Source organism: Cajanus cajan, chromosome 10 (assembly GCF_000230855.2).
Source record: "Cajanus cajan strain Asha chromosome 10, NIPB_CcT2T_4, whole genome shotgun sequence".
Lineage (NCBI taxonomy): Eukaryota > Viridiplantae > Streptophyta > Magnoliopsida > Fabales > Fabaceae > Cajanus > Cajanus cajan.
In genome coordinates this window covers 50,586,636-50,611,225 of record NC_138526.1, presented here as the reverse complement: position 1 = coordinate 50,611,225, position 24,590 = coordinate 50,586,636, and the positions used below count along the sequence as shown (strand labels likewise).

Genomic DNA, 24,590 nt, shown 5'->3' with positions numbered 1-24,590 from the left:
TTCTTTTTTTTTTATAGAGGAAAATGTCGAGGTGTAAAACTAAAACTAATAAATTTTTACAATGATTTAAATGAGAAAAAATATATTTATAGTAAAAAAATTTATTTGGTGTTATTTTCTAATTAAAATTAGAAATTTACGCATATAACTAATGTAAACCTCTAATTCTAATAGAAAAACATTATCAACTACACTTGAAAAATTATACTTAGATTTTAACCTTTTAAAATTTATCATATATATATATGATAAATTTATTATTATCAACTAAATTAACTTTTTTTTAATATTAGTAATTGAATTTTATATGAAAACAGGGATAGTATATATTTTAAAACCTTATATTAATCTTATCTTAATAATATTATGACTTGATTAAAAAATTATCTCATGAATTATGCATAGAGGTGTCAAATGTCCAACTCAACCTTACTTATACGAGAAGGTTAAACTAGTCCAATCTATATTCTTTTTGCACTCCTTTTTTGGCCCAACCCAGCCCATGACGTGTCAACTTAGTCCATCATGCCATCGAGCCAAATTGCCCTAATTGAAAGAAATAGATTAAAAAAAGTAAATGCTTTTTTTACAATAAAAGGAACAATATTATAACATAATTAATTAATATTATATACTGTCATGAAATACTTAATTATTTTTGTGTAGATGATAATTGAAATAATATAGGAAAAATGTCAAAACAAGAAAAAAGACTCAATTAGTTAGGTAAATATACTTGAACAATTGACATGTCATAAGATTAATTAAGTCATCAAGGACATAATAGGAGTGATAAAACTCCCACAATGACTAATCTTAACTCTAAGTGTATAACCACAAATCTATAAGCAAATATAAAGGTGCGAAAGACTATTACTATTAGATTATTATTATATTTTATTTTATTATTTTATAATACATGGCAAAAATTATAAATTGATGATAGTTAAGATTATTCCATTTATTATTTAATGGAACAACTCTTAAGTTGGTGGGCGAGACTAATCTTTACCCATTTAACCTGTCAAGCTTAGCTAATCAAACTAAAATGGTCAAATTCTATTTAAGTTATCTTTTTAAAGCTCACTCTGGCCTTATTTGTGGGTTGATCGGACTAATTAGACCCAAATTGACAGATCTTACGGGATACTAATCTAGTTCATATATATTTTTAAAATATTTTATTAATATAATTATTATATTAAATTTATTTATAATAAAAAATAAAAATGAGAATCATTTGTATATAATAAATGTTAATTTTTACAAAAAAATATTATAGTAAATATTGATTAATAATTTTATGATATAATTTTTATTTTCATTTATTGTATCATAGATGATAGATTTAATTAAAAATTATAACATGTGTTAACTAAACTCTTCTTAGGAATTCACTTATTCTAAAAGTAAGACTACTTATACTTATTTCACTCAATAGTTCATGTTTTATATCAAATTTTAATAATTTAAATCTTGAATTAAAAGTTTTTAATACATAAATTAAGTCTACAAAATTTTAAAAAATTAAAAATTATTTAATACTTTATTTTATTAATTTAAATTAATGTATAAAATATTTTTATGACTAATCATCAATATAAATTAATAAAGGCTTAATTGCACTTTTGATCTTTCTAATTTAGTGTAAGAGCAATTTTGGTCTTCATAATTTTAATTCCATAATTTTGATCCATAAATTTAAATAATAGACAATTTTTGTCCTATAAACAATTTATCATCTAAAATTTAACTGAAATCAATGATGTAGAAAAGAAAAATGGTATATGCGCCGAATGGAAAAGTAAGTTAATTGAGAGAGCCGAAGATTTTTACGCGCAGTAAAATAAGGCAATAATCCTGCAATGGCCAAACAACCCCTTTTGATTAAAAGAAAAGCATGTCCAACAATTTGTATTTGCAGAAATATGATGAAGACGAATTTTTTCCCCAAAAAGTTATAATTATAGTGACGATTTGTTTAGATCTATTTTCACTGTGTTTCTCTATCTATTATTTCAGTATTTTATAAAAATAATTTGGCTTTATAAAAAATTAAATAATTAGTGTCATTTTGATGCTTATATGGCACAAATTATCCAAGTCAAAAAGTTATCTTACTAAATTTGTCATGTCATTAACATCCGTTAAAAATTAGATAAAAAATTAATGGTGGAACTAAAATTGCCTAAATTTTAAATTTGTGGATTAAAATTAAACAATTAAAATTATAAAGACTGAAATTACTCTTCTATTAAATTAAGAGGACCAACACTATAATTAAGTCATTAATAAAATATAAATTCAAATATTTTTAAAACTTACACACTTAATATATACATTAAAAAAATTTAATTAAATAATTAAAATTTAATATAAAATATGAATTATTAAATCTATGTTCTGTATTTCTTTATCTATCTATCTTTATAAATATTTTGATATCATACGGAACGATATGATTTCAAATGGAAAGGAATTTTGGAAAATTTTTAAATTTGAAAGCAGTTATATGTAATAAAAGTCATACGATATCATTTATGTCTTTTTAATCGATAATAGCTTTTGCTGAATTAATTTTTTTTTCCTATTCTTTCTCTCTTCACCTTTCCATTTTTTCCTTCCTTTCTCATATGACTATTCTTCTTCTCTCACTTCATTCTTCGTATTCTTCTTCTTGTCTTCAATTAGATTCTTCAGACTTTTTATCTAAAAATTGCAGTGTGCATTTACATCCATTTTTTAATTTCAAATGTAAGTTTGTCCATTTTATACTGCTTCTTAAAATTTTGAAATTCATACAATTTTCTTTTTAATTTTTTTTCTCATTCATCCTCTCTTGCAACATGCTCACAAAGAAGATAGAGAAGAAAGGAAAAAAGTTGCAAAATTTGCGTCAATCGGTACGGTACGTCTCCATCATTTAATATTATAATTTTGATTTTCTTCGGCATCTGTTGGGAATTTTTCTTCGTATTCAGTGGTTACCTATGTTATCATTTTGAAAACATTCTATCTTAAAATACTTGCGTTTAAACGTTTGGAGTATTTGGATACTTTGAATTCTACCTTTTTAACTGAATTTGTTTTCTTCTAGTTTAGAGTAGGCATATGTTTTTAAGTAGTAGTTTTTGTTGATGTTGTTCTAAATATAATTTATTATTATTAATCAGACATCTCTAAATGAAGCTTTCAACTTAAAAATTGCATTACCTAAAATATTGATAGAGTGCTGTTTACTTGTTTATTATATTGCAGAGACATTCATGACCTAAATTTGAGATATCAAAATATAAGTCTAGCTCGGAAAATGGACTGCAACACCGATATATTGCATATTTCAAGAGAGAAAATTATAGGTAGGTTATTATTATTATTATTATTATATCCCTTATAAAAAAATTTATATAAAAACTAAAATCAAAATACGTTTATTTTAAATATACCAAAAACATGCATATTTAACTTTTATTATTTTTTTTTCTATCTAAATATTTCAGGAAGTTATACATTTGAGATTTCGAGGTAATAGTTTTTCTTCTTAATGAATTTCATGCGGTAAGTTGTATTGATACAACTTTATTTGCTTGCGTTGATAATCTCTCTATATATATATTCTTGGCGGATATTTTAATAAAAAATAATTTTAATTTAATATTTACGCAACACTAGACATTGGGTATTACTTGTGGGTTATTTATGTTAAAATATAGTACTTAAATAATGTTAGCTCAGTTACATTTGGCTGTTGTAAAATTTTCTTTTAACTTTCTGGATGGAACTTCAACGAGAAATATATTTGTGGAAGAATATATTCAATTAAAAAAAAGGCATTGAAATTCATTTTAATAATTAAATGATAGAAAATTAAATTATCAGGATATTTTTATTTTCTTTTATTTAATTATCTAATTAAATGATAGAAAATTAAATTAATTTTTTCAACATATCTTTGCAAGTTTTAAATATGATTAATTTTGAGGAGACCTCACCGTCTTTTCTCATTTATCATATTCTTATCTAATTAATTTATTAAAGAGTTTATTTATTTTTATCATTTTCTTATTTAACATCATCTTCGTATTCATAGTTTGATATTTTTTATGGAAGTTTAATAAGTCTAAATTACTTGGAAAAATTAGGAAAATTATGAGAATTTTGTCGAGTAGAGATCAAAACTTGATATACGTGTATAATGATAAAATAGTAATATGATTCGGTAGTCCGGTATAAAAGAATATTCAAATAAATTTTATGGGTTGTAAATTGACATCTCATATTGGATATTAAATTATAAAAATATAAAAACAAAAAGTGATGATCCAATTATTATTTTATTTATTTTTGTAACAATCTAATATATATTATAGCTCAATTATTACATAGCATAATAGGGTAGTAACAACAATCTAAAGTTATCATGCAACAATTATATAAATTATCGTGTAAGTTATATTTATATAAAGTAAAAAATAAACAACTGAAAATGAAAATCCTCACGAGCCATATAAAAATTATGTATAAATATATGTACAACTACATCAAATACATATAGTATGCAAAATAAACCTTACTTGTTAGTTAAGCGATTGTACAAGACCACACTACATTATGCATATCAACTTTGGAGATCTCCTACAACAAAAATAAATAATTTTAGTGGTTAGGTCTTACCGAATCACAACGTGTGACCTACCTTAGCTAGACCATCTAATAACTCAATTTGATTTCTTAGGTTCACCACTTAAACTAGGAAGTCTAGTACTACTATTAAGGTAGAATAATTTGGATATGAGTCTACCACACATAACCTTACATCATTAAGCCACCTATGAGATTAGTTCACCAATTATCCTCCAGGTACTATGCCCCTCCAATACTCGTTTAGGGACTATGTCCACAACTTCGTACTTTACGCAGATGGTATCCTTATATAGGTATACCTTGACCTTATCCACGTACGAATATCACATAAAACCTAGTCGAGACAATGCAATAACTTACCATTCAAAAGTCAACTTACTTACTAAAGGTTCAACACTTGAGCTCTTAAAGCATAACAATGTATATCCACATAATGAGATATAAATTTTTGAAAGCAAAACTTACCCTCCTCTAGTTTTTTGTATCTTAGCAGAGACATGTATCTTTGTCACATGTCTAATAGTTTAACAACTTAACAACTTGAGTAACTAAAACATCACACAACTTTACAACTCTATCCACTACATCGTCTCATTACTTATACAACTCATTTATTAATCAACTTATGGCTTAACAACATGAATATCATCACATAACGTATCAACTCATAACATATAGATTTATTATTATAAATTATCCATCATACAACTTATTCATCGCCTTGCATTTAGAAAACAACTTAAACAACACATAAGAATTCATGGAACCCATGCCCAACGCCACTCCCAGGCCTAAACTACTCGCACTTAGCGTGGTTGAGACAAAAAGTCTTCCACTCTCTTGTGCTTGGTGTGGCAAAACCCACATCTAACCCAAGCAGGTATAAGGTCTCTGCTTGACTTATGCCTAGCACCACACACACTTGTGTCCGACGTGAATCTAGGTAGAGATGAGTCTCTCTCCTAACATTTGACATCATTCAATCTATGCATGACATGATTCCAACTAGAGACCCCTCTTTGGAGTCATGTCTGACGTCTTGAAGGCACATCAGATGTGGTGTCAATTTTCCCACTTATGTAGAACCCAAATCCACGAATACATTTGAAATTCAACAATCCCAACAACATGCATTGTATTAAACAACATTTATATAACATGTATGACACAATTTCATCATAAAAAACAACATGCAACCATAGATTACCAAGAATCACTAAGCACGTACAAAACCCCATCAAGAACCAAAGACTCAACAATTCATCATTTCCTTTTCACTCAGAATTATGGATTCAACAACTATATGAACTTGAAACAACACAATTCAACATGCAATCCATAACAACACAAGTTTTCTTTACCTCTTGGAGAATCCAATCTGAAAGAGGAGGAGGGAAGAACGAAACCACAAACCCAAGAACTTGAGACTTCTAACTCAAAGCTCGAATCCTCCAACTAGCTGAGTGGATAATTACAAGGAAAGGAGAAAGGCAAATTCTCACGAAGGAGGAAGGAAAACTTGAGTTTAAAGAATCTCTCTCTAACCTCTCACTATGATTTCTAAACTTGAATCTCCCAAAAATAAGAAAGAGAAGGATGAACGATGAAGAACAAATGCTCCCTTAGAGTTTGTACGTTGTACGACAACCTCAATCTTTAATTCTCTGCTCCCTTGTTCTGAATCTCTAACGAACACCACAACTCTAATACATGGAAGGATTGAGACACTATTATGGAGATAGAAGAAGAAAATGATTCTTTTAGCTCCAAAGTCCATCTCTCTAAAACACCTTTATAGATTTTTTAGGATATGAACTTATGAAGTTTAAGTTTTTAGAAAATCTTAAATATTTTTTCATCTTGGTCAACTTTGACATCAACTCAACACAATCTTTAAACATCTAAACTTATAATAATTCTTTAATCCTTAAATCTTTTAAACTTTAAAACAACACATCACCAAATATTTATTTAATTAATAAAATTAAATAAACAATCAATCATAACAAAAATTTACAATTATCACAATTTAAGAAACTATAACATGTATAAAGTGTTCATAACTCAAAATTAACATTTTAATTTTTTTTACTAAACGGTTGTTTTTGTTTTCTAATGATTTATTAAAAATAGTCTGAACATTTTAACTTTTTTATGATATTGGTAAATGTCTTAAATATCGAAACAAACAAAATGATCAAATTTTATCTTTAAAAACCTGTTTAAAATATCAAAGTTTCGATGAATGAAATTAACAAGTAAATATTTTTAAAAATAAACAAGTATATTAATATTTTAAATAAATTAAAATTTTATTTTTTAATTTTAAATAATCTAAATAATATTAATTTAATTGATATTATAATTTATAAATTTTAAATAGTTAATACTAATAAAAATAAAATAAAAAATACACTCGAGTTTTAAAATTTTCGTTTGGTATATAAACTAAGAGTTAATCACCTATACACTGCCAGTGTAAAGTCAATCAGAGCCGTTAATAGTACATTTTTATCTGTTTATTTAATTAAATTAAAATAAAAAAAATACTAATTCTGATTAAAAAACTTTACACTGACAGTGTATAGGTAATTAACTCATAAACTAATTATACTAAATACTCTCACAGATTGAAATGGTTATGTTAATTATAATATCATATTATATGTTCACCATTGGGATATCAAATTTCAAGTACTGCTATAGCCTTTAGTTGCTATCCCAAGAGACGCGTGATTGAGAATGCTTCATTTCAGTCGCGTGCTTCCTCACCTTTTTTTTTTTTTTGGTATGAAAGAGAAAATAAATAATTTTACAAGTAAACTCCATTCTTTCAAACCGTTATAAAGCTGAGTCACACCAATTATGAATTTTATAAAATAAATATGTATTATACTTTACGTTAATTAAAAAAAAAAACAGGCCTTATTTTCTTTTATCAATTTTCTTGGAGTGCATTAGAGGTATAACAAATTGTACACTTTCAAATGTAAAAATAAAATGAATTTTATTCAATAGTTAATTTTGACCTTTCACATATTGAGAAGCTATCGGAATTGAGAGGATGAATGTTTTACAAGGTGCACTTTGATAATAGATCCATCTCCTTCATAAAGCTTCATAATGATTTTATCCCTTTTGACAATAGAGTACCATGAACAAAGTACATACAGGCCGGCCTAAGGTGGGTTTAGGGGGACTAAGAATAAAAACTTTAATGTGAAAAAAAAGAATCAATTTTTTTTGACATCGATGCTCCAACTACATTTTGTTACTTATAAAAATCAATTATCGAATTTTAACTTACCTAAATAAAGCTAGTAAAATTTTGATTTGTTTTGAAAAAAAAATTAACTAAAACACTTATTCACATGTAATATTCTGTATCTATTGTATTTTATTATAAGTGATTTTTTCATGTAATAAAATTAGACATTTATTTATTTATTTATTTTTATTAAATATATGTATATTTTAAAATACTAGTACATAAAAAGCCTATATCTGTTATTTTGTTTTAGACTCATAACTTGTCACGACCAAACTTGAATACATAGGAATTCATTACAAACCACTTAATAAAAGTCATTAGATAAATTAAAAAATAAAATAAAAGCATCAGATCAATGACTAATAAGTTGTCATTATAATTTTTGCAAGTATCACAATTTAGTATTAAAAATTTAACGTAACAACGGAAATGAAATTGACTGAGGGTAGGAATCATGGCAGAGGGAAAGTTCTGGGTAATGAGCTGGAGTTTTTGTATTATCATATAAATTAAAGATTTATAGGTTCATTTTAGAATGGTTCTGTTTTTGTTTTTAGTTTTTAAAAATAATTATTAGAAAATAGCTTTAAATAAGTAATTTTTGGACTAATGATTATGTTTCGTTATATTTAAACTTATTTAAATGAGAAAAATCTAAGATGGTTTGCTGGTCAAAATGAGCAATAAATGGATACCAAAATTCAAATCAGATTAATGAAATGGCTTCTAGAAAGGGAATAGTACTGATGATGACAAGTGCATCCATTCCTCTATCCTTATTAGTTTTCTTTTGTCTTTTTGAATTTATTTATTTAAAACGATAATGCACAGATTAAGTAATAGAGTATGCGTATTTAAATTTAGTTATATTAAATTTATGTTGAATTTCTTAATATTATTTGTATTATCATCACATTAGATATTTATGGTGAAGAATGAATCAATGAAGGGAGTCATAGTCAACCAAATTGTCATATAATAAGATAGTATATATGTTATGTAAGAGAGAGTTGAAAGCGCATGGAGCATAGCCTTGTTGAAATAAAACTCCATGAATCATGATAATACATTCTAGAGGCTGCAGCTGCCGTAATGTGCCTACAATCTACAATAATATTATAAAGGTAACGGGGTTTCTTTGTTCAGACATTGTTATATTTCGATTTTCTTAAGGTCCTTCAATATATAAATAACCACTCACGCGCCATATATAATAACATGGAAATGCAAATTACGCAACTAATGTTTGCTTTTCATTGACATGGTCTAATAATTAAGGAGGGGGAAAACCAAGTCAACTTCCTTTAATTTAATCGTTTTTCTTGTTTTCTCGTTAAAAAAATAAAAATGAATCATATTCACATCTCTTAAAATTTAATAAAATTATACTTGATATTTATTTTGTTATACACCGATCTTCTTTAATTTTTAGTTGTTATATGAGTTAATACATGTTAAAGTAATATTTAATTTTTTTAATACCCAAATTCATATTTTTTTCACTTAACCATATCATCAGTTAAAATATTCTCAAACAACTAAAAGATATATAACTACTTATATACCTCAAAAATCATCTGATCAGTGCTTAGGTTTGATTTTAATGTGTGTGTGTGTGTTTTTCTTCTAATTTTGGGTTTAACTGTCTGTAGAGAAAATCCGAGAAGGATACATATAATAACTTAGTCAAACTTCATTGTAATAATTTTCTATTTGATAAAAAAAAATATATTAAGTGACATAAGACGGAGGATAACTTCAGTAGTCGCAATTTATACATGTTGAATTGCTCAGTTTATAGAACTCTTCGATTTTTAGGCCTATATGATACTCTTACTTGCATTTGACCAGGTCCTCAAATACCATTCAGACTCTTAAACAAATTATTTGAGGAGGAGAAAATTGTTGGTTCCATCAATACTACTAGTATTTCATAATGATTTTTTTTTTATCTGGGAAATTGATCTGAATAAACATACTGATCCATCTTATTCATATAATGCATGACCAAATTATTGGTCAAAGTGTCATTCGTGCTCTATCTTTTTAATTGTGACATTTTAATTTGCTAAAAACAAAAAACTAATATCATAATCCTCATCAAATGATACTTAACCCTGCTAGCATTGTGATCTTATGGGTTTTGGACACTTCATATTAATCTTTACAGTAAGATATTGTACGCCTAATCATCCGTTCATGACGGATGTTTAGAGTTGATAAATAATGCTAGCTGTTAAGTTTAAAGGTTGCACTGCATCCAATTAATTGCTCACAGTTTGCCCAATTGAGTATCAAGATATTGGGGTGGATATTTTAGTGTTGGAGTCATATTTTGTATTTATTTGAGTTTTTAATTAATGAAATATTTATGTATTATATATATATATATATATATATATATATATATATATAGAGAGAGAGAGAGAGAGAGAGAGAGGAGGGTTCAAATGACACCGGTGTAACTTTTACTAAGTCTTACACCGCTCAATAACTTTATATTAAATGTGAATTTTGTAAATCTAACCGTTAGATTGAAAGCTCATATCTCTTAGATCATATATATCAAATTTTATATTAATCTAAGATGATTTGATACTTCATTCTCATAAAACAAAATTGACGTAATATATACATTTCAAAATATACTAAAATATGAACACTTTGATTACCTTCAAGTTGTTGTTCAATTTTAACAAAATTTGACATATATGATCTAAGAGATATGAACTTCCCATCTAACGGTTGGATTTACAAAATTCACATTTAATATAAAGTTATTGAGCGGTGTAACTTTTACCAAGTGTTACACCGCTCAATAACTTTATATTAAATGTGAATTTTGTAAATCCAACCGTTAGATGGGAAGTTCATATCTCTTAGATCATATATACAAAATTTTATATTAATCCAAAATGATTTGATACTTCATTCTCATAAAATAAAATTGACGTAATATATTCATTTCAAAATACACTAAAATATGAACACTTTGATTACCTTCAAGTTGTTGTTCAAATTTAAAATTTTTTTATATATATGATCTAAGAGATATGAACTTTCAATCTAACGGTTAGATTTTCAAAATTCAAAATTAATATAAAGTTATTGAGTGGTGTAACACTTAGTAAAAGTTACACCGGTGTCGTTTGAACCCTCCTCTATATATATATATATATATTAGTGATAAGTCTTGGTTTATATTTTGTATTTTTTTTATTTGTTTTGTATGCATTATTGATTATTATTAAATCCAATCAAAAATATTTATATTTTGTATTTGTATTTAATATTTTTGTCGAGAATAGCATGATATATTTTTATTTATGAGTTTTCTTAAAGAAAAATTATGATACAAGAATCAAATATTGATATTATTTTACTTTAAAAATAAGAAAATAATTCTAAAATATAAAAATTAAATAAACATAAAAAATTAATTTCTAACAAAATTAATTTATTCTTTTCTTTTAAAATTAAAGATATTTAGGTGTATTCTTAACGTTTAGTTTATCAATTCTAAAGAATCTAATGATATATAGGAGGATTCTCGGAAATTTTTTTATAATATTTTGACAAATAATCCAATTGATATTACTCTTTTTATTCATAGAAATTAAAATGACAGTAATAAAATTCAATCTTAAATACTATTCTAACTTTTTAACATTAAATCTATCCTAAGGGTTGATCTACCCATATTTTAACTTCATATAAAATATATTATCGGAAGAATAACATTTTTACATATTTTTCATAATACTGCATCTCCACAAAAGACGGAGAGAGAGAGAGTGATGTTGTTCATTGTTCAACATACCCGTTTTGAATGAACCCTTTTTTCTTGCATTTGGCACAACTACACATAGTAAATATTTAATTATTAGTTAGTCAGCAAGTGTCTCATTTGAATATAGGATTATGACAAACGACAATTCTGCCTCTTCTTGACCGCCTCACTCTCTATATATCATTCTCTCACTCATTATGCATCGTACGTATCATTAGACCATATATAAAACTTTCTTCATAGCACAAATTATTTGCAGTTTCCAAATCTTCTCTCAAAAATGAGGGGAAAATATGCAGATAATACATTTCCAAACATAACTTTCTAGTTTCAAGTTTCAAGTTTCAACCCCCAACAACCAACCTTTCCTTTGCTTTTGGTCCTTGTGCCATTCTATAATCCAAAAAAGTAATCCAATACATTCAAGTAAGTAGTATTTGCACTTTCCTAATCTTTTATGTATAGATATATTTTAGACTGATATATATCATGCGTATCATAGTTATACATAATGATATCCGCAAATCATGCAGCAAGTTGGGCATATCTTGTATTTAAGAAAGCATAATATAATATTTATATCAACCTAAAAGTTAATTAGAAACATTGAACAAGAAACTAGTGTGCGTTCCCTTTGTTATATTCTCTTTTGCATGTGATAGATTAGAAGAAGCATCTATGCATGTTTTAATTTGTTCTGAATATGTTTGAAATCCAGTAGTAGTTCAGAAGAAGAAGAAGAAGAAGAGATAGATAAAATGGAGAGTGGGAACTTAACGAGAAGCATAAGTAGGAGCTTAAGCAGGACAAGTTGGAGGATGGAGGATGTGTTTGCGAGTGGAAGATATTCTCGAAGGACTTCAAATGTTGATGAGGATGAAGAGGCTCTCAAGTGGGCAGCCATAGAGAAATTACCCACCTATGACAGGCTAAGAACAAGTATCCTCCAAACATATGCTGAGGGTGATCATGCTCATCACAGGGAAGTAGATGTCAGAAAGTTAGATGTCAATCAAAGGCAAGAGTTTATTGACAGAATCTTCAAGGTTGCTGAAGAAGACAATGAAAAGTACTTGAGAAAGTTCAGAAACCGACTTGAAAAGTGAGTTCAACTGCACTAAACTCTACATTTTTCACAGCTATAGTTGTTGAGCTCTTTTTCTGTTTCACAATATTTTTTACTTTATTCTTTTCTTAAGTTTTTAATAAGATTTTTTTTAATATTTATTATTATTTTTTCCTCAAGCTAAATAGTCCCTAAGTTTCAGGGTTATCTTGTATGTCATTAAAAATATATAATTTAAGTTTTAAGTTATCTCTTCAAATTTTAAATTTTTTAAGGAATACTCTTTATGGACCTTGCTTGCTTCTACTTACTTCTGACTTACTCAATTGTGATTAAGTGGACAGTTACTTGTTCTATGTAATTTAGATTTGAATTATTGGTTACACGTCTGAATAGAAACAAAAATGAAGGTTAGTTTATGATACCACTTTGACTTTGTTTACGGCCGGCAAGCCAAGTTGCAACAAATGTTTTTTTTATTTAACTATGCACATGACATGAGCGTAAGATCTAGCTCGCCCTAGTAACACGAAATATCATATCTTAGGTTTTATTTTTATTGTCTCTGTATATATTAAAAAAAAACAAAAAAGAGTTCTTGTCTTTCTCATTTCTTCTTAACAAACATAAAATCAAATTCAATGTTAAAGAGTGCGATTTTAAAGAGGTGGGGATTATTGAAAAGACGAATTTGGATCTTTTCTTGCAATATTTTCTCTCCAGCCTCTCTCTAGCAACATTAATAATCATTGAATATAAATTATTTAAAAAGTTATATTAATTATAAGATTAAATTTGAGTCATTAGATATATCTCATGGTTATTAATGTTGCTAGAGAGAGAATATTACATGAAAGGATTCAAATTCTTGAAGAGACACGGACGGGTGACTTAATTTTTTTTTACCTTCCTTCATGCTTCTAGATTGTTTTTTGTTATCTATCTAGATCAGATTAATTATGGAAATGGAGGGGGGAAAGAAGGTAAAAGGTAGTTGCATTCTAAGGCCTAAGTCAATACACGAATAAGCAGAGTGATAATATATGTAAAATACTGGATCTTGTGATTCTTGTGGGGTAGAAAGTGTCCCATTTATAGGACTAAAAACAAGTGAGAACAATCTTGGTATAAGAGTACTCCCTGTCTCCCACGAAATAAAAGTAAAGTGACGTAGACTCTTTAACCACTGAATATTCTAAAATCTGTTGGCCTAAATTAAGATGAAAAAAATACCATGAGAATTAGACTGGGTGATTTCAGATGTATAGAATCATACCAAATTGGATTTTATTAGATTGGGCCATTTCGTGTAGATTAAAAAAATTAAATAGCTATATTTGTTTTTAGCTTTGTAAATCAAGATGAAAGAGTTGAGATAGTATTTAGTTTTGTTACTGTGATTGTAATTGCTAGTGATAAAAAAAATGAAAAATGAAAATGTTAGGTTGAAGAATGAAGTGAAACGAAACTGGTGATTGCATATTCTCTAACATATTTTGAATGGCAGGGTTGGTATCCGACTCCCAACAGTAGAAGTGAGGTATCAAAATTTAAGTGTTGAGGCTGATTCGTATATTGGCAGCAGAGCTCTGCCGACCCTGCCGAATGTTTCATTAAACATTGCTGAATCAGCTCTTGGCTTATGTGGGATTAGTACCACAAAGACAAGAAAGCTCACCATTCTTAAAGATGTCTCAGGCATTATTAAACCTTCAAGGTACCACCTCGAACTTTTCATCATTAACTTCTTCGGAGCAATCTTAATAAATGATTTCAAGTTTGTTTAAATACCATGCAGGATGGCCCTTTTGCTTGGTCCCCCCTCTTCCGGGAAAACGACCCTTTTGCTGGCATTGGCTGGAAAATTGGGCAATGATTTGAGGGTATGTATAATCCACCTCCAGCCCTTTCATTAATTTGTATCACGTGCATTGAAACTATGGTGTTTGATTGAAACAGGTTAGTGGAGAAATCTCTTACAACGGGTGCGAGCTTCACGAGTTTGTTCCTAGAAAAACTTCAGCCTACATTAGCCAAAATGACGTGCATATTGGAGAAATGACCGTAAAAGAAACCCTCGATTTCTCTGCTAGATGTCAAGGAGTTGGGACACGATATGGTAATTTAGTCAACAAATCCTGTTCAATTTATAACTGCAAAACCGTGAAACTTATTTGACACATATGTTGTTGTAGACCTATTAGCCGAGCTTGCTCGAAGGGAAAAGGAAGCTGGCATATTTCCAGAGGCAGAACTTGACCTTTTCATGAAGGTATTCATTATTATGTCCCAAAGATTAAACAAAACAACCGAAAGTTTTCTCAACTTTTAGTTCTCAGTTCTCACAGTTTCAACATTTTTAGGCCACTGCAATGGAAGGAACCGAAAGTAGTCTCATCACTGACTATACTCTCAAAGTAAGTGACTTTTCTTACTCAACATTTATGTTCAAGGAAGCATACGGTTGAAGATCACCTTGACAATTCAGATTATGATATTATATTATAAAACTATCCATCCACACACCCGCAAAAGTCCAAACTATAAAGTAATGGTTTGATTATGTTACAAGAAATCATTTTTTTATTGTTTGCTGTTTGAATAGATATTGGGACTTGATATTTGCAAAGATACCATTGTGGGTGATGAAATGCAGAGAGGTGTGTCTGGTGGACAAAAGAAGCGTGTAACCACAGGTAATAACTACAAAGTCAAAATCCAAATTTCTTAAATTCTTTTGTTCCCAAATCCCTATCATTCATGTGATCATGTCTTAGTTATTTTTATTATTTTTTTAATTTTTATGTTTGAATAGCCTTTGTTTAATCAACTTATTCAAAGATGGTACGAACTTGCTTATCCAATCTAATATTTCCCCAAGGTCAAGATATGACCACGTGTACTTGACTGACTAAAATGTTCATGAGAAATTAATTATTTCTATATATTAAATTTCAACTAGAAGGATTCAATTAATGTGATTTTCAATGCAATACAAAGTAAAAAAAGTGTAATAAATTTGTTGTTTTTGATATGATAAAAAAAAAAAAAAAAGTGTATTTCATTTGAGTTGTTAGTATGTAATTAATAAAAAGTAATGATTTGGCATTAGGGGAAATGATTGTTGGGCCGACGAAAACATTGTTTATGGATGAAATATCAACGGGTCTTGATAGCTCGACAACATATCAAATAGTGAAATGCTTCCAACAAGTAGTGCATCTGACGGAAGCAACCATATTGATGTCCCTACTCCAACCTGCTCCAGAGACCTTCGATCTCTTTGATGACATCATCTTAATATCGGAGGGCCAGATTGTTTATCAGGGCCCACGTGAAAACATCGTTGAGTTCTTTGAATCTTGTGGATTTAAATGTCCCGAAAGAAAAGGCATCGCAGATTTCTTACAGGAGGTATCACTCTTCTCTCTTTCTTTTTTCCTTTTCCTTTTTTTAAGTTCTCTCATTTTTTTAATTAATTAGTATTTTATCATACAAATACATAATATGGTATAATATAATTTAAATTATATTTTTTTCATTTATCTTAATTTTTAGATTTATTTTAGTCTTTTATTTATTAATATTTTGTTTTTATCATTTATCTTTTATATTTGAACCAATATGATCTTTTCAAAATAATAATTATTTTCAATGTTACAACATTATTTTAAATTATTTTTTAATTGATTCAAGATGCGAAACTTATAGTATTAAATTTATCTAAATGAAAATTATAAAGTTGAATTGACTTTTGAATCTAAAAGGCTTATAAATATAGTGAAAAATATCTGATAAAAATTAGAAAATAATATGAAATTAAATATTTTTAAATTTTAATTTATTTTTAAACTTATTTTTATTTGATTTTTATCATGTTTATGACACTTTTTTGTTTGAATTGTATTTGTGTTCAATAGTTTTAATATAATTAAATCTAATGAGACAATGTTTATGTTTTAAATTAGTAAAAAAATGATTTAGAATCATGTCTCAAAAATAGAAACAACCATCATTTTAAAGGGACCAAAAATGACTGAAATAAATTTTTAAAATAAAATAAAAGACTAAAAACATAATTTAGCCTATAATATAATATAATATATATAATTAAAATATATAATGAATGATTAATTTTAATATGAAAATTACATTATACTTAAAATTCATAATTAATAAATATATTTAAAGAAATAAGTTATATTTAAATTTAAATTATTATATAAAATTATTTTTAATTATGAATAATTTCTTTTAAAATTCAATTTAGAGATAGAGTTATAAGAGTGTAGGTTAAAAGGAGATATACAATTAAGAAAATTAAGCATAAAATAATAAAGGAGAATACTTTAACATGACTGAGTTTTTTTTCTTGCTAAATAAAAAAATATATAGTGTATGAAATGATGAAATGCATTTTTAAAGGTGAAGAGAGAGAAAAATATTGAAAATATGTGCGTAAAAAGTGTGAGAGATTCACTCTCTAAAATTTGTATTTGAATTTATAATATTAATGAAGAAAAAAAAATAGTTCTTGCTTTTCAAAACACGACATTGTTGTTAAAAATAATAATACCAAATAATTGTAATAATGACAATTGAAGTCAAGGGTAAAATTTTAACTAAATTTGGTTTAATAAAATTAAACCAAAAGCAACTTTTACATAAACTCAGTTGTTTCACATAAACACAACTAATAAGAAGCTTAATATATATTAATAAAATGGAAGAAGAAAATTTTGTACAAAAGTTATTCGAATGATTTCCTAAAAAAGGTATTTTAATTTTTTTTATTAGTTGTATTTGTAGGCATCGAGTCGATTTGGATATCATTCTCAACAATAATCTATAACAGAAGAAAATAAAAAGAAATCATTAAAAATAAAATGAATCAAATTTGTTTAGAAGTTCACCCACTAACTTTTTCATAAATAACTATAAACTCGTCAAAATTTAACATTCTTACTTTAGAAAAATCTTAATTGTAGGGTTTTACGGTGGAAAATTTCTTATAACGTACAATAAATGCTTATAAAACCAGGTGCAACCAATACCATAAATATGCACTCCAAGGGCTTATTTTGTGATAAATTATTACAAAAGGGCTTATTTCAATTTTCAAAATGTGAAAAGGGATAAAATAAAACAAATGAGACTTGTTAATTTTGTATAGGTCACTTCAAGGAAAGACCAAGAACAATATTGGGCAAATAGAAGCGTACCATACCGTTACATTGCAGTGAGCGAGTTTGTAAGCAGATTCAAGCAATTCCATGTTGGAATGCAGCTTGAGAATGAACTTGCTGTGCCATTTGACAAATCAACGGGGCATAGAGCAGCTCTGGTGTTCAATAAATATACAGTTCCCATAAAAAAACTTTTTAAAGCATGTTGGGACAGGGAATGGCTACTGATCAAGAGGAACTCTTTTGTCTATATATTCAAGACAGTTCAAATATGTATTATGGCTATCATATCTGCAACTGTATTCTTTAGGACCAAAATGCATCGAAGGGATGAGGGTGATGCTGCAGTTTACATTGGTGCAATTTTGTATACCATGATCATTAACATGTTCAATGGTTTTGCTGAGCTACCACTCACAATTGCAAGACTCCCTGTATTCTACAAGCACAGAGACCACCTTTTCCATCCTCCTTGGACTTACACCGTCCCTAATTTCCTCCTAAGGATACCCATTTCTATGTTTGAGGCTATTGTTTGGACACTTCTCACATACTACCCAATAGGATTAGCTCCTGAAGCTAGCAGGTAACCTTAATTACCTTTTTTTACTCATATTTTCATCCAAACTTATTCATATCTTTTTAATCATCATAAAATTGAGCAAATTATGATTACCTTCTAACAAATAAAGGGTTTAATGGTGATATCTAATCACAATTTACATAGATAATTAATTTATTGACTTTTATAATAATTATCTTAAAAGTTATATAATTTGAGAATTCTAATTGGTTGATTGTATAAAATATTTTATATAGATAGTATATCACCATTAAACCTAAAAGTAAATAGCATGACTGTAATAGTAAGTGATGTATTTATAATCCAACTTTCAGGTTCTTCAAGCACTTGCTGTTAGTTTTTCTTGTCCAACAAATGGCGGCTGGAATGTTTAGGCTGATATCTGGAGTTTGTAGGACAATGATTGTTGCTAACACTGGTGGAGCTGTCATGCTCCTTATTGTTTTTTTACTTGGAGGTTTCATCATGCCTAAACGTGAGTCACTGATTAAGCTTTAAGTAGGCATTGTTGAAAGTCATCACCAGAATAATATATCATGTCATTTTTTCAAAGAATGTGCTCACCTAAATGTTCACACCTCTTGATGTTAATAGGTGACATTCCAAATTGGTGGATATGGGGCTATTGGGTTTCACCATTAACATATGCATTCAATGCTTTTTCTGTAAATGAAATGTTTGCTCCAAGGTGGGCCAAACCGGTAAGTAGCATGAGCTTTCAATAGTATAAGAAATTGCAATTTAAAGGCTTAACTTGAAACTTATCTTTTACGTGAACTTTCTTTGTTTGTAGTCTACAGATCCTACAACCTCGATTGGTATAGCTACATTAAATAACTTTGATGTTTATGCTCAAAAACGATGGTACTGGATAGGTGCAGCAGTACTTTTGGGTTTCGTCGTTTTGTACAATGTTCTCTTCACCTTTGCACTTATGTTCCTCAATCGTAAGAACTCGTCTTCTAATTAAATTTTTAAATGAATTACTTCAGTCACTGGTTGTTTTGTGTTGATAATCCTTTTATTGTATTTTCTATAATTTGATTTACTAGCTATTGGGAAAAAACAAGCAATTATATCTGAAGAAGAAGCAAGTGAAAAGGAAGAGCCTAACAGAGAGATAGCCCTTCAATCAATATCTTCTACCGATGGAAGAAACATTGGTAAATATCAAACTAGATAACTTTGACAATGAACGGTTTAGCTAAAAGTGTACTCTTTGTATATGATACTTGTAATGTTCCTAATTAACCTTGTCTTGTAAATGAATCGTTTGATGAGAAGCAGCAATGAAACAAATGAATAGCCAAGGTGATTCTAGTAGATTAAGAAGCATTGATTCAACACATGAATTGGCCACTGGAGTTGCCCCCAAGAGAGGAATGGTTTTACCTTTTCAACCACTTGCAATGTCTTTTGATAGTGTTAATTATTATGTGGACATGCCTGCTGTAAGAACCCCATCATCACCTTTTTCAATATAACTTTGTATCACTCATAATCAAGGTGCTTACTTACATAGGAAATTTTAACTTTGAACAGGAAATGAGAGAACAAGGAGTGACAGAGGATAGGCTACAATTACTTAAGGAAGTAACTGGTGCCTTCAGGCCGGGAGTTTTAACTGCTTTAATGGGAGTTAGTGGAGCTGGAAAGACAACTTTGATGGATGTTTTAGCAGGGAGAAAGACAGGTGGATACATTGAAGGAGATGTCAGAATATCTGGTTTCCCCAAGAACCAAGAGACATTTGCAAGAATTTCTGGCTACTGTGAGCAAACTGATATCCATTCACCCCAAGTTACTGTTCATGAATCTTTGATCTATTCTGCTTTCCTTCGGTTACCTAGAGAAGTCAATAATGAGGAAAAAATGGTAAGCACTAAGCAATAACATTATGTACACCTTTGAGTAAACTTCTCCATAAATATTTTTGAGAGAAAAAAATATGAAAATAAAATAAAATAAAATAAAATGATTTTTTTTTATAAACTAAAATTACTCTAATTTTTTTAGAGAAATTACATGAATTTTTTTTTTTATAAATTAGTTTATACATAAATTAATTTTATTTCATGAAAAAACATATTTTATTTTTTCTTCATATTTTTTTATCTCCTAAAAAGTGCTTTTTGAAAAAGTTTAAACCTTTTTTTTAATGTTCTTGATAAATTTACATATAAGAGTGAAACTAAAATCTCGCTTTCTTACTCTTTTGTAGAAATTTGTTGAAGAAGTGATGGATTTGGTCGAGCTAAATAGTCTGAGGGATGCTATAGTTGGGCTTCCAGGTGTCACGGGGTTATCAACTGAACAGAGAAAGAGGCTAACAATTGCTGTTGAACTCGTTGCTAATCCTTCAATCATTTTCATGGATGAGCCCACTTCAGGTCTCGATGCAAGAGCAGCAGCCATTGTAATGAGGACTGTGAGAAACACTGTTGACACTGGAAGAACAGTTGTATGCACAATTCACCAACCTAGCATTGATATTTTTGAAGCCTTTGACGAGGTACCAACAAACTTGCAATTTATGTGTCATATGCTTCTCTTTATCTCTGTGGCTCTTTAGTAGATAAATATTTTCTTGTGCACTAGTTGTTATTGATGAAGAGAGGAGGGCAAGTGATCTACTCAGGACCATTAGGAAGGAACTCACACAAGATTGTAGAATATTTTGAGGTATTACAACAAAATAATAGTTTTTTATTTATGAAATAATTTAACTAGAGATTCAAGTTCAACGTCTAATTTCATGGTCTCAGGCAATCCCAGGGGTCCCAAAAATTAAGGATAAGTACAATCCAGCTACATGGATGTTAGAGGTAAGCTCTATAGCAGCTGAAGTTCGACTTGCAATGGACTTTGCCGAGTACTACAAATCATCATCTTTGTATCAGTAAGTCTATAAAAGTTGTGTTGTCAAGTGAGATTACATGCATTTACTTCTTGTGTTAAGCTAACATTTTTACGTGCTTACGAGTAGGCGAAACAAAGCTCTTATAAAGGAGTTAATTATACCTCCTTCAGGAGCAAAAGATTTGTATTTCCCAACTCAGTATTCTCAATCTACTTGGGAACAATTCAAATCTTGTTTATGGAAGCAATGGATAAGTTATTGGAGGAGTCCAGATTATAACCTTGTCAGAATTTTCTTCACCCTGGCTGCAGCTCTCATGGTGGGGACAGTGTTTTGGAGGGTTGGCAAAAAAAGGTTTAAAGTTGACACCTTTGACTCTCTTAAGCATTTTGTTTTACATTACAACTAATGTTTTTCGCATCATATTTTTACAGGGATAACTCAACCGATCTGAGTACCATTATAGGAGCATTGTATGGTTCGGTTTTCTTTGTTGGTGTTAACAATTGTCAAACTGTTCAACCAGTGGTAGCTGTTGAAAGAACAGTGTTCTACAGAGAAAGAGCTGCTGGAATGTATTCTGCTTTGCCTTATGCCATTGGACAGGTTAAAGGAGGAATCTATTTAAAGAATTATGAAACTTCTTTTGCATCTAGTATATGTGGCTTAATATGCTTCCATTGTTTCAATGGCAGGTTATATGTGAAATACCATATATATTTCTTCAAACTATATGTTTCGCATTCATAGTGTATGCTATGGTGAGCTTTGAATGGACAGTGGCCAAGTTCTTTTGGTTTTTCTTTATTAGTTTCTTCTCCTTCATGTACTTCACATATTATGGGATGATGACTGTTTCCATTACACCAAACCACCAAGTGGCATCAATCATGGGAGCAGCATTCTATGGACTCTTCAATCTCTTTTCTGGTTTCTTTATCGCAAGACCAGTAAGTATCATTCTAATTCAGTTATTGTGCATCAAAATATTTAAGAATTACTCTTGTCATGTTTGTTCACTAACATTATAATTGCTATATCAACTTTGGCATTTCAGAAAATCCCTAAATGGTGGGTTTGGTATTATTGGATTTGCCCATTAGCATGGACAGTATATGGGTTAATTGTCTCACAGTATAGAGATATTGAGGACTACATTAGTGTGCCTGGTAAGCAAAATCAAACAATCAAGTTCTATATTGAGGACAATTATGGGTTCAAACCAGACTTTATGGGGCCAGTTGCTGCTGTTTTGGTCGCTTTTCCAGTCTTCTTTGCCTTTATATTTGCCTTCGCCATCAAAACACTTAACTTCCAAACCAGATAAAATAAATGGTGAAAAAGGAAGTTATGTTCTTGCAAATTTTACTGGTGAATGTACCTCATGTATGCTTAAAGATAGCAAAATGTATACTTATTCTAGAAACCATGATAAGATTTTGGGGTTGTTTAGTAAATATCAATTATGTTGATTGTGTATTTTTTATATGAGTGTTTTCATCATTTACGTAAAAGAAGTTAGTTCTTTTATGTGGTCAACTTTTTTGTTACAAACATTATCATTATTTGCAACAATATTTAATGTGACTAATAGTCCTGTATTAAAAAAAAAATTCTTACATACTTTTTTCTCTTACAAATATACATTTTTATTTTTATTTTATTTATTATCTCCCCTTTAATTATTAGTGTTGCTCACTGGTCACCATGTCACCTTCTGTAAGTTTTTCTTGCTATTTTATACTCTTTTACTCAAAATCATGAATGGTAGATAAAAATATAGGCAAATATTAACTATTTTTTATCCTATCCAATGATATTATATTAAAAAATATCTGTTATTTAATTGAGGTTTTATTTCAACGGCTCTTTTTATTTTATTTTTTAATATCAAATTTCAATAAAATACAATATTGAAAAAGAAAATATTGCTAATTGATATTAACAAAATTAAATAATTTTAATTAATTTTGTTTATATGTGAGTGAGTGGGGGAGGGAGAACAGTTTTTAGTAAGCCAGTTAAAGACAAAAACCACAGCACTTTACAATAATATTACGCGGGCCATTTCTCGGCCCAAGAGCCTTTCTTTGGTAATACCTCTTTTTGGTAATGACCCAAGAGCCTTTAAAATAAAAATAGTGCAATACGAAGAAAACAAATTATGAGATAATAATATTTTGTTCTATCTATTTTATACAGTCATACATGATTTGTAGAAAATAAATATAACCATTAAGTACAACTAAATAACTAAATTTATAAAGAAAAATACCCCAACTAACTTGGTGAAAAATATTTTTAAGTCAAAAGTTTTTTTTTAGCCCGACAAATCACCCGTTTAACATGGATAAAACTTCTAATAACCCTTCCAAGAAAGAACCCATAGGAACAAGCAGGGCCTTGACCCCTCCTTCTCCAATAATTTTTATGCATGTTGCAGAAATTATTTTTTTTTTTCCTGAAAGAGAGAGAGAGAGAGATTATTTTTGCAACATGCATGCAATGTGTGGAATTTTATTAGAACACTTAAAACTCATGCACCTTAAATATGTTACAGGGTACTGATTGGGACTATAGAAATCATAAAAATTATTATTTTGGATAGATGCAAATAATAGTTATCCCTTATCATGTTGGAAAGAGAAATTTCATGGGTCTATTTCAGACAGATAATTTATTTATTTTTAATTAAGGGTGTGATAGAACTAGCCTTAGGAATGAACCGTTGAACTCGAGACGTTTTTATTTGTGAGCAAGGTTAGAAAGGATCAAAACAAAAAGGCCAACGAGCCCAACAGACAGGGAGAAAACACTTGTGCACCAATGAACTTGGGCTTGGCCTACCACAACAACCACTTTACTCGATAGATAATAAATTATTTACAACACTTATTTTACGCCTTTTTTCTTTACTTTTTCATGTGAGCAATAAGTTCAATACCTTTCCTAATTCCTACATATGAAATAATTGGACGCAAACTTAGTGTGTATTCGGACAAACTTTTACAAAATTGTTTATACATGATGTGTGTTTATTTTAAATAAATGCAAGTTTGAAAGAAAGTGATTTTAAAGTATAACTACAAAAGGATATGAAATTACAATATTAAATTATAAAATTACATTTCATAAGACATTGCTTCTCACAAAATTATATAATTTTAAGTTTTAAATTAATTTTGTATAA

General features: G+C 28.7%; 1 protein-coding gene across 6 annotated transcripts; it reads left to right on the top strand.

Moving 5' to 3' along the window:
• The first annotated feature begins 2,870 nt into the window (after positions 1–2,870).
• On the top strand, positions 2,871–22,939 carry ABCG29 (pleiotropic drug resistance 1). Of its 6 annotated transcripts, none has more exons than XM_029273300.2 (24): positions 3,269–3,359; positions 3,501–3,525; positions 12,427–12,807; positions 14,279–14,488; positions 14,570–14,654; positions 14,731–14,890; positions 14,967–15,043; positions 15,135–15,188; positions 15,377–15,467; positions 15,884–16,185; positions 17,945–18,543; positions 18,855–19,015; positions 19,135–19,241; positions 19,334–19,487; positions 19,593–19,703; positions 19,825–19,991; positions 20,083–20,415; positions 20,762–21,052; positions 21,139–21,222; positions 21,306–21,439; positions 21,527–21,754; positions 21,835–22,006; positions 22,096–22,350; positions 22,458–22,939. In XM_029273300.2, the coding sequence occupies exons 1-24, from the start codon at positions 3,311–3,313 to the stop codon at positions 22,725–22,727; spliced, it is 4,500 nt and encodes a 1,499-aa protein (XP_029129133.1). In that variant the 5' UTR covers positions 3,269–3,310; the 3' UTR covers positions 22,728–22,939. The 6 variants fall into 6 exon arrangements, with proteins under 6 accessions (XP_029129134.2, XP_029129133.1, XP_029129132.1 ...); XM_029273299.2 differs by having other exon boundaries at positions 3,273–3,359; positions 12,424–12,807; positions 19,828–19,991; XM_029273298.2 differs by having other exon boundaries at positions 3,296–3,359; positions 12,424–12,807.
• The last annotated feature ends 1,651 nt before the right edge of the window (positions 22,940–24,590 follow it).